We start from the raw sequence: 10911 nt of genomic DNA on the forward strand, positions 1-10911 counted from the left end.
CAGTTCTCTCGGGTGGGGTTTGGGATAGGGGGTAAGGATGGGTTCTGCTGGAAGGCCCACAGCATGTGGTAGGCGGCAGACGCCTCCCCACAGTGTGAGCACCGCCCATCGAATTCAGGATCGAAATGCTTTAGAGTGTCCCGGCACAGCATCGTGTTAGTGAGTTACGCTATCGGCGAAGTTGTGCATCGTCTTGGCGCTGTCATGCATGCTTCTTTTTCGCAGCTATAGCTGTTAATTACACGTACCCCGGATACGCGGCACTGCAATTGATGTCCTTAAACGAGGGACTCTTCGGGACGTGTATTAGGGATGGGCGAGTAAGAGGACCAGGAAAAGAGGTTGAAGTAGGAGGTTAGTGAGACCACAGAAATAGCAGATGTGACGCAGCGTAGGGCGGCAAGAGCAAAAGTCGCACAGTACTGACGGTGGGCGGGGATCTGGGTGCGTATTCCGAGTTTGTGTCATAATAACAACCGTCATAATCTGCCGCAACGGGCACACCTGATTGGTAGAAACGCCGGAAGCGGATGTGGTGGTTCGGATGCAGCGGAAAGGGTCGAAGAAACCTGACGGTGACGTCAAACATATAGCGTTAGCAGCAGATGCTCGACAGCCAACATGGCGGCGCGCTCTAAGTGGAGCCACTCGCTTCGAAGTGAACCCGTCGATGTTACTGCATTTTTCGGCCCGTGAACTCGCTATAAACTGGGTACGGGTGTTTCGCTTCGTCTTGTCTTGCCTATAACAAATTGGATCGAAAAATAATAATAATAATTATAATAATAATAATGATTGGTTTTGGGGGAAAGGAAATAGCGGCGTATCTGTCTCTCATATATCGTTGGGCACCTGAACCGCGCCGTGAGGGAAGCGAAAAATGATTGAGTGAAAGAAGAAAGGAAGAAAGAGGTGCCGTAGTGGAGGGGTCCGGAATAATTCCGACCGCCTGGGGATATTCAACATGCACTGACATCGCACAGCACACGGGCGCCTTAGCGTGTTGCCTCCATAAAAACGCAGCCTTTTTTTTTATTTCGTTGGATGATTCGGTAGCTCCTAGGCCACACCAGCACCGGTTTGTTGCATGAATTGTTCTCTTCATTCAAACTGGAAGGCGCCACTATCATCGAGTTATATCGTCTCCGTATGTGGAATGATGTAACATTAAGCAGAATGACCCGCAAAATACTTGAGTTTACTGCGTGCAAACCCGCATTTCCTATTCTAGAGCGGTCTTATAGGTGTTCAAGTGCCCTGCATCTTGATCCTGTGTAATGTCAGCAGGCATGAAACCACTCACGTGCACGGATGGTAAGTCGCCAGCGGCGCGCTGCTATAATAATTAATAATTAGTTTTGGGGGAAAAGGAAATGGCGCAGTATCTGTCTCATATATCGTTGGACACCTGAACCGCGCCGTAAGGGATGGATAAAGGAGGGAGTGAAAGAAGAAAGGAAGAGAGAGGTGCCGTAGTGGAGGGCTCCGGAATAATTTCGACCACCTGGGGATCTTTAACGTGCACTGACATCGCACAGCACACGGGCGCCTTAGCGTTTTTCCTCCATAAAAACGCAGCCGCCGCGGTCGGGTTCGAACCCGGGAACTGCGGATCAGTAGTCGAGCGCCCTAACCACTGAGCCACCGCGGCGGGGTAACGCGCTGCTACACCGAAGCGTTTTACAAACCAGTAAATTGGTAAATTGCTTTTTGGGGAAAGGTAATGGCGCAGTATATGTCTCACATATCGGCTGAAACCTGAACCGCGCCGTAAGAGAAGGGATTAAGGAGGGAGTGAAAGAAAGGAAGAAAGAGGTTTCGTAGTGGAGCGCTCGAATAATTTCGACCACCTGGGGATCTTTAACATGCAATGATGTCGCATACCACACGGGCGCATTAGCGTTTCGCCTCCATGGAAACGCAGCCGCCACTGTCGGGTTCGAACCCGGGAACTCCGGATCAGTAGCCGAGCGCTCTAACCACTGAGCCACCGCGGCGGGTAGAGGTGGTTTTCTGGTGTCCCTTACGGTTCTCGATAGCCGCGGTGGTGTGGCTGTGGATCACTGAGCTCGGAAGTGGGCTTGCACATTAAGATTTGTTTTGCCCGTGCCCCTGTATTTATTAGCAGTGCCTGCATAAAATGAATGAAAAAACATAAATTACAGTCTACGCAACCACCACACAACAAACCACCACCAACTTACGTTCAGCGGTGTTGCAGACGGCAATTCATAACGGCGTCTTGGCTCAGTCCGGCACGAAGCGCAAATTGTGCAGCGAGTGAGTGCATGCTACAAATGTTCCTCTGGGTTCGCTTTTCCTCAAGATAAATGCAAAACGCTGTGTTTAGCGAACAAGCTGGCTGTCTTTTATTTACCATCGCTGATCGACACCTGTAGAGGCCGCCTTCCGTCACTGAAAAGCAATGCGTGGTTGCGTACAATATTTTCTTTAAGTACACCTCCGGCCTTGCAGAAAAAAGTGCCTTAACTATATTGCTTGTATTTTCGGAAGTCAGTTGGGTAAGTAAAGCAGCTTTGAAATTACTCTTTTACAGTGGAATCCGATGCGCAACCAGACTTGTGGCTGAATGCTTCTTCTGTCGCATTGGTCGCGTCCTTTTTCTCGGCAAAGATCAAAAGCGCCGCTGCACGTTTCCCTGCGGCAACTGTAACACAGTGACATCTTGTCGCCGCTCACACTCGCAACAGAACTGACATCCGCTTCCGGTTTTTTGACCAATCAGGTGTGGCCGCTGCGGCAGATTATGACGCTTTTTATTATGACACAAACTCGGAATACGGCCCCTGACAGCTGCGGCGCGACGCAGCAGCGCAGAGGGCTAGCTGCCACGCCGCGAAACGAGGTTGAGAAGTGATAAGATTATCAATGTTTCTGGGGCAAGGGCATATGTGCCAAAGAGCGCCATGCCACAACGTGGCGTCAGACCCATTTCGCAAGAGTTTCAACCCACAGAAGCCGAGCACAATGCCTGGGAAAAGCCTGTACCCGTTCTATCACCTGTGGGTACCCTGGGGCACTGGGGATCGAACCCTGCACCTGTCGCTTGCGATGAGGATGAGCTTGAGAAGTGACATAAAAACTCGGAGCATATCTTGAGGGCTCGCACTTACGAAGCAGTGAGTTGGGAGAGGAAGGCGTGCTTGTGAAGCGACGTGGAGAAGGGGAGGCTTTCTTTGTAACGCCGCCCAGTGTAACAGCTATTGCTGGGGTTTAGAATTAGGCAGCACTGCGCAAACTTTTGTCAGTTCCATTTTTTTAAACAAGTTCTTTCGGTTGGCATTTTTTGCACCTTGTTCCTTGCGCGTCATCAGTTTACGAAACCGCAAAAAGAAGCTGCACTGAGCAGGAATCGGAATGGACGTCCGAAGGGCGATTCAAACCTACATTCTTTCGAAACAGCTTCATATTTCTACGTCGATAACCTGCACATTGTGTTAAAGCAGACTAGGAAAGAATCACCGACATTTTTAGCTTTAGAATCCACTTAAATGGCCAGTCGAGCAAAACCTCGCAGTAGTTATGCTTAGAGCACCAAGCAAAAAATTGGGGGGGGGTTAAGTTGCTAAACCGAGTAGACGTGGGGAAGCAGGTGTTCATTCTTCTACTGCAGGGGCACTTAAGGTCCGCCTTAAGGGTATGACTTGATATCTGTAGTGGGTTAATGCCCATATATGCAGAGTTGGTCATTCTGCACTTAACATTCATAGATCGCGGCGAATCCTCATACCACTACCAGCGCAGTGGTGCAGCGGTTAAGAGATGCGACACTGCACTGGCAGGTCGCCGTTTCCGTCACACGAACCCGTAGGGATTGCGCGACTCATGTTGCTTTACCATAGCAACCTCTTGTGCAGCTGCCGCGACGCTCCTGTGAAATTATCCCAGTAACGGTAAGCTCGGGTAGCAAATCGAGTTGCTAGGAAACCGCGCAAGACTGTACGTACGGTGAACGTACGTATGGTGACAAGACTGTTGGTGTTGGTAAGCGTATGAGCGCTTTCGCGCTAATAGCAGCACATTCATATTTCTTGAGAATCTAAAGATACTGTGCAGAGGTTATTTCTGAACAATTACGCTGCGCAAGATACAGACTGCCTTGCGTTACTTGACAAGCTTGTGCCAACGGTTGATGTGCAGAGGCTGAATGGCGCATCTTGGGTGTTCAGCGCGTGGCGAGCCCGACCACAACGCATCGGGGACCATGGCAACACCGGAAGACTGTCTACGCAACGCCAGGAGCTGGTTCAGTGGCTCCCCTATTGATTTCGAACTGGCCTGTACAGCGACAGATGACGAAGCCTGCCAGATAGTCCGACACTTGCCAGTGTGAACGAGTTCCTCTTCTTCCTAAACTACGAACTCCGGGAGTCCTCAGGAACGAGTGGCCACCTCTCACTGGTGGACATCGATTATCCTCGCCTCTCCCGTCCCAGGGAAAAGGATTACGACATCTGGCTTCAAGTCAACTTTCTAATCAACAAGCTCCTCGCTACGCACAGGTGCATTGGCACCCTGGACCTCAAGTGCTCCTTCTCCAGCATAATCCTCCATCCGTACGATTGCTTTTTCTGCGACGCTCTTCGTACGAACCCGTCGATCAAGACCCTCAAGATGAATTTCCTCTATGACCACAAGCACGAGAATGTCTGCGCCGCGATCTCGACGTGCGTGAAGCTTGAACGGCTCGAGCTCGACCTCAGCCTCCACCCTCCCGAAGGGCTCTTCCCTGCGCTCTCCAGTCATCTGCACACGACAACGGCTCTCACCGTTCTCAAGATGCCACAGCTGCAGATAACAAAACAGCAAGCTGACAGTTAGTTGACCGCCCTCCGAAAGAACAAAACTCTGAAAGAGCTCCTAATATCCGAGTCACCCTCTGCAAAAGTGTCGCTGGTAAACAGGACAGGATTTGCTCAGTATCTGAAGAACACAGCCACTTTAAAGACACTGAGCATAGAGGTTGCGGTAGTGACCGGTTGTGGACATGAAAACCGCTGGCTGTGGATACTTGACGGCCTCTCTGAGAGCAGGACGATCACAGAAGTTAGCCTCCAAAATGTGGTCCCCTGCGAAGCAAGCTCCGAGAAAATAGCCAAGATATTCGCACAGAACAGCGTTCTCCGCAGTGTCCACATCATTTTCAGAAGCGAGCCGGCGGATCATCGATTTACATCGGTGCATAACTGGGACGGGCTCGAGGCCTTCACGCAGAACGAGACACTGGAGGAGGTGACGCTGTCATCTCACATCTGGACCGTGAAGCAGTGGGCTCTGTTTTTCGCAGCTTTGGCACGGAAGCAAAACCTGAGGAAAGCGACTGTGGCCGTAACCCGTGAAAATCGTCGTTTGCTGCCGCAGCTGCGCAGCTTGTTGGGAGAAAGCGGAGCCCAGGCGAAGGCAGCGCTGGACACAGGATGCTACTTTCTCGGAAGCGAGCCCGGCTTGCCGCACTACGGCGCGTTCTCCCGGGTGTGCGCTTTCCGCGGTCAGTACACAACCCGCGAAATCTTTCAGACTTTAGAGCACGCTACCTCGCTCGACCACATCGCACATCTGTTCCTGCAGATTGCAGTTGTTGATTTCGACAAGTCGCTGTCCTCTGCTGTCAGCAAGTACGTGAAAGCAACTAGCACACTCCAGGGGCTCCGTCTGTCCATGAATTGGTCTCCATTGACGAACAACCATCCAAATCGTTCATGGAACATCATCGTGTCCTCATTTTTCGAAAACAAGAGCATCAAACAGCTGTCCATAAGCGCGACGTACATGGACGATGAAGACGTCGAGCGTCTGGCCGACGCAGTCAAACTGAGCAAGGTTATTCGAGGAGCTGAGTATTTAAACGAAGCACCGAAGAAGTCGCACCTCTTTTTTCGTCACTTGTCCGCCGACATAGCAGAAAACTACAGGATTCTTCGCGTCAACTTTTTCACGCCGACAGAGAGAGACTCGCCCGCGTTCAGGGATTGGTACGCCGTGTGGGAAGTTGCGCGTCGGAATTCGGACCTCATCAGACGAGCGGCTGCTTTCGTCAGCGGTGCTCGGCCCGACCGGTAAGTACCGTAATTGCTGGACTATTGTACTCGCACAGTTTATAGCCACCGGGGCTCAATTTTCCTTCAAGAACAAGATTTCTTTACTAGAATATCCACACATATACGATGTCCGCAGGGACCAAACATGCCCTCGGGATCAAAAGTCTATCACCCCCCCCCCCCCCCCCCCCTTTTATGTTCCGAACTGTGCTGCGCTGCGTGCGGACGCCAACTGACGATGCAATTCTATAGTGTTGAGAACAGCACACTGCACCGGATCGACACCAGGAGCCGTATTCTACAAGCTGTCCATTTTCTGTTGTCCATTTCGCAGCCGTTCAGCCCTCTATCGGAGGTCACTCAGATATTCCACGTCTTTGAATTCAAGCGTCTGGGGCCAGCGACCTCGTCATTGGAGGGTTGGCGACCGGACCTTACCATCGGCTTAAACTGGATGCAATGTGCAGCGAATGGTGAGGTGCATCGCAGCGCTGTCAACAGCAGGCGACCGGACATGACCACTGGCTGCCAAAGGCTGCGATATGAAGCCAATGGCGAGGTCCGGTCGCTAGGCACCCAAAGAACAGGTCGATCCATGGTATGTGAATGTAGAGCAAAACGGGACAAGGGACAACGAAAGACGCACACAACACTGGCGCAGGTCGCTGGCCCCAGACGCTTGAAAGCTGCGGAATATCTGAGAGACCACAAATAGAGGGCTGAATGGACGCGAAACGGACCATGGAAAATGCACAGCTTACAGAATATGGCCCCAGGAGTGCATTGTCAGATGGCGCGCGCATGAAGCGTGTTGCTAGGGTGCCTTTGAAGCACATTGAAGCGCGCCGACAGCATGAACGGCGCCGTTACAAACGCTAGCGCCGCTGATCCAGTGTGATTCAATATGGCCGCGCCGCTGAAGTTGTCTCCACCCGGAGCTGGCATCGAGGCACCCTAGCGTGTCGCGATTCAGAACGTCGGGTTCGGCTGGGAGACTTTTGATCCCGATTGTACAGCCCGCGAGCCCGTAAGACACCGACACATCAATGTTATTCTTTTGTTTTCTTTGGCAAGTTTAACTTCCTTCCAACAATCGCTCTGACATAAAACTATGCAGTCTGAATACTCCTCATCGTCAGTACTATCTAGGCTATTGAAGCAAACACTCTCCATTATTAATACATTGACAAAGGTCTCGTTTAAGCTGTCATCTTCGCTCTGGGTTTCTTCCTCGAAGGAGGCGTCTGTAGCAGTGCCCCCGTTTGTTCTAGCCGCGAGGTGAAACACTCAGCCGGACATTGCTTCGCTTACTGTGACGCCAGAAACGATAAGTGCATGTCCTATACGAAGTCACGTGCCGATGATCAGCGAAGTGCTCCATTTCCAGTGTGAATGGTATGAGACGCGCGATATTCATACCCAGCAATTCTGGACAAAAGCATTTTTGAAACCGTTTATTAAGAAATTTTATAATGATTCATATAACGCAATTTCATATAACTTTTTAATATAATGCAATTTTTTGATATAAGATTTCACTATAACAATCAATATATACGCAGATAAGCCGACGGCAGTCTTGTATTTTTTTTTCTATTCACGTTTTTGCTTTCGCCAAAAGCGTTCCCCATTGGTTTTCTGCGGAAGCCTTCACTGTTCGATGCTATCGATGGAAACACTTTAAAAGAAAGATTTTGCTACATGTCAGAATAATGAACCATTACCTTGAATATTTGCGTAAGAGAGTCTTACAATTTTCCAATTTTCAAACTTCTTGCCCGAGAAAGCTGGACAGGCTTCAAAGTGAGATATCACCTATAGCGCCGCTAATCACACGTAGAACTAGTAAACTACTCGATAGGAAGATGCACAAAAATGGTTCAAGTATGCCCGTAGAGACTTCGACGGTGAGAATGGCATTGTGGATATAGCACGTTAAGGTAGGCAATTTTGAAAACACAGCTCTTGTATTGTGCGCATCTGTAGACCGGTGCTTAAAGTAAGAGCGGTCTCGGGAGGTCTCGTACACCCCGACCGGAATTTACAATGAGTCTGAGACTCCTCGTTCTAAAATATACTGATTTCATGAATCCGAAGATGGCAAGAATTTATTATTCTTTTTCTCAATGATGGTAGGAACATATCTTCTGTGTGGTTTTAAAAAATTCATCGTCATTTTTAATATCAATCATTAACATGTTTTCTACAACCCAAGAGAGAAATTGAAAAGTCGGCCGCTCTAGGAAAAGGTTGGAATAAAAATATAAACCTGTAACTGTCTCTCTTCTCGGCGGACACCAACCGCGCAGTGAAGAAAGGGAGGAAGGTGGAAGTGCAAGAAGGAGAGAGAGGGGTCCGTAGTGGAGAGCTTCGGAGTAATTTCGACGGCCTGGGTAGCTTGAACGTGCACTGACATCGCACAGCACACGGGCGCCTTTAGCGTTTAGCCTTCATTGAAACGCGGCCGCCGCTGTCTCTTTCGAACACGAAAACTCCGGCTCAGTAGCTGACCGCTCTAATCAATGAGCCACCGCGTCGGGCTGCGGTGTGAGAACCAAATTTCTCTTGCTCGATGTTCTACAGGGTCATGACGTCACAAGGAATTGAAGTTAATTCGAACATCAGATAAATTGTGATTGTAACATCGCAACATGACACAAACGTCATTATGACGTGTAAGGATGTAAAGTAAATTATTGCACTGAAGAGAAAATTGGGGAGAGACAAGACTCCAAACGGGGCCCTTGGCTTGCGAGTGACACACACTACCCCAAGGGACGTTCGGTTGAGTACGAAATAAAAGTAATAAATATTAGTAAATATTAAAAGAAATTAAAAATATAAAAATAAAAGAAAAATGACGAACAGTGTATATGTAACTGATATGCGAACAGGCTACTGAAAGGACCCATTAACACAGCGTCATACCCTGAAGGCAGAATTTAATTGCCCCCAAGTTTAATGTTACTCATGATTGTGCAAACCTGGCAGAATGAGCAACGGCATATTCCCGAACGAGGGGTATTTAGCGTGCGCTGGTAGTGGAGCTGGGTCAAGAGATCGCGGTTATATTTCGGGACGTTGAATGGTGAGTCTAATTATTCATAACCGCTTATTGGGATAGCGAAAAGTAAATACATGTCTCACTTCTGGGTGGACACTTCAACCACACCTCAAGGAGCCTATAGAGGAAGGTTCTGCACTAGTTTCGACATCCTGTGGTCCTATAAGTATAATTCAAAACAGTTGGGTTGAGGCCTGGCGGGGCAGAGGAAAAGTATGACAGGGATAGGTGTGACGCACCATCGAAGCCTCGTATGGTAAGCTCCACAGTGAGCTTCGCAGGTCCTCAATTAACGGGCACTGACATCGCGCACGTTACACGGGCGTATTTTGCGTTTCGCCTCCATTCAAGAGCTGCGGCCGGTATTGCAACCGTGTACCGGGACTCAGGCGCCGAACGCGCTAACCACTGAGCCACGGCGGTGGGTGTCAGCCTAGCCGGGCTCTGCATCGGTGCTTATCAAGCCATGTTACTTTGTGATGTCAGGGGAAATCAGACGACGAGCATCGCAAAACCAGGCGACGACCCGTATACAACTAGCGTTGCAAAAACCGCAGCCATCGGCGACACCGCATGCATATAGTAGCAAACTAAGTAAACTTTCAGTGTTCCTGTAAATGCTCCCGCATACATGAACACTAAGCAAACTAAGCAAGTTCTGCCATCTGTTTGAAGACGAGAGCACTGCGAAAGGGCTCGTACCGTTACAGTTCTTTCCATAGGCCAGGTAGTGGCGATTAATTTCAGTTCTAGAGCAGGGAATGCGAAGTGACTTGCTTTAGGAAGGAGATCGCGAAAATTGGCGTCTTGTTGCCTCAAATTCGATGGTTTCAGTTCAGTCTCGGACGGGACATCAAACTCAAACTTTTAAGGGACATTTGCATGCGTAATATTGCCGCTGCGAAGCCAATGGTTGAGAAAAGAAAATCATGAACTTGCCGAGATTGCTACGCTGGAACAGCCGCAGAAAGTGTTTCCTTGTTGTTCGACTAGAGTGTTGTGCTTTCTTCACTCTTGTATTCCCCTTCACCTGTCAGGTGTTGTGCTTCTGCCTTGGAACGTGTCGCCAGCCACCCTGCGTTGCCGGAGGAGGTGGCGCATCTGTGCTCGGTCGACGAGGCCGAGGCAGCTCGGATGATTCGTGCAGCGCTGCTCAGTTTCCAGTCCATCGAGGCCTTCATGCGTCTCGCTGGAGTAGAGCGGCAGCGGGTTGAGTGCCACCCACGCGAAGACGGACGACTGCAGCTGCACGATCTGAACGAGTACTGCTGGGCGGCACTGAGGCGTTACCTGACCCTGCGCGACGTCAGGGAATCTCCTGCTCGTCCCTGAAAAACCCTGGCCTGCTTCTGAACATCTGCTCCTTTCAGCTACTGTGGCGGGAGTCCAGGATTGCTGTTCAGACTGCCTTGTTGCTTCTGTGCACAAATACATTTCAACTGCCTGAACGTGTTGTTTCGGGATGTTGTTCTTTAAAATTAACATAATGTCAAAAAATGAGCTGACACTGAGGCAGCGACCAAATATTGAGCGTTAACACGCCTAACATAGGTCGCGGATTCGAATCCCTTGACGCCAGTCTGCCTATAACCTAACTAATACCTTTATGCCACACGAAACGCGAAATCGTATGCCGCCACCCTGAACACACTGCGACTAGCTGTTGAGCCGCAATGCTCATACGAACATTCGTAAATACACGGAATCGGGAGTACATAGGTCGCCGGTTCGAATCCGTGCCGGGAGCTAAGCTCTAACTACACCAGAAAGTTTATGCTGCACGAAACG

At 49.8% G+C, this 10911-nt stretch overlaps 1 protein-coding gene across 1 annotated transcript; it reads left to right on the top strand.

Annotated features, from left to right (window-relative positions):
* The first annotated feature begins 4295 nt into the window (after positions 1–4295).
* LOC144122936 (uncharacterized) lies at positions 4296–10537 on the top strand. Its single transcript, XM_077655891.1, has 2 exons — positions 4296–6077; positions 10161–10537. Exons 1-2 carry the CDS (start codon positions 5680–5682, stop codon positions 10453–10455), a joined length of 693 nt encoding a protein of 230 aa, XP_077512017.1. The 5' UTR covers positions 4296–5679; the 3' UTR covers positions 10456–10537.
* The last annotated feature ends 374 nt before the right edge of the window (positions 10538–10911 follow it).

The sequence above is a fragment of the Amblyomma americanum genome, chromosome 3 (genome assembly GCF_052857255.1).
Source record: "Amblyomma americanum isolate KBUSLIRL-KWMA chromosome 3, ASM5285725v1, whole genome shotgun sequence".
NCBI lineage: Eukaryota > Metazoa > Arthropoda > Arachnida > Ixodida > Ixodidae > Amblyomma > Amblyomma americanum.

Coding starts and splice junctions, on each gene's coding strand:
- LOC144122936 (XM_077655891.1), top strand. CDS start 5,680: ATGAATTGGTCTCCATTGACGAACAACCATCCAAATCGTTCATGGAAC. Junction 6,078..10,160: donor AGCGGTGCTCGGCCCGACCG/GTAAGTACCGTA, acceptor TTCACCTGTCAG/GTGTTGTGCTTCTGCCTTGG.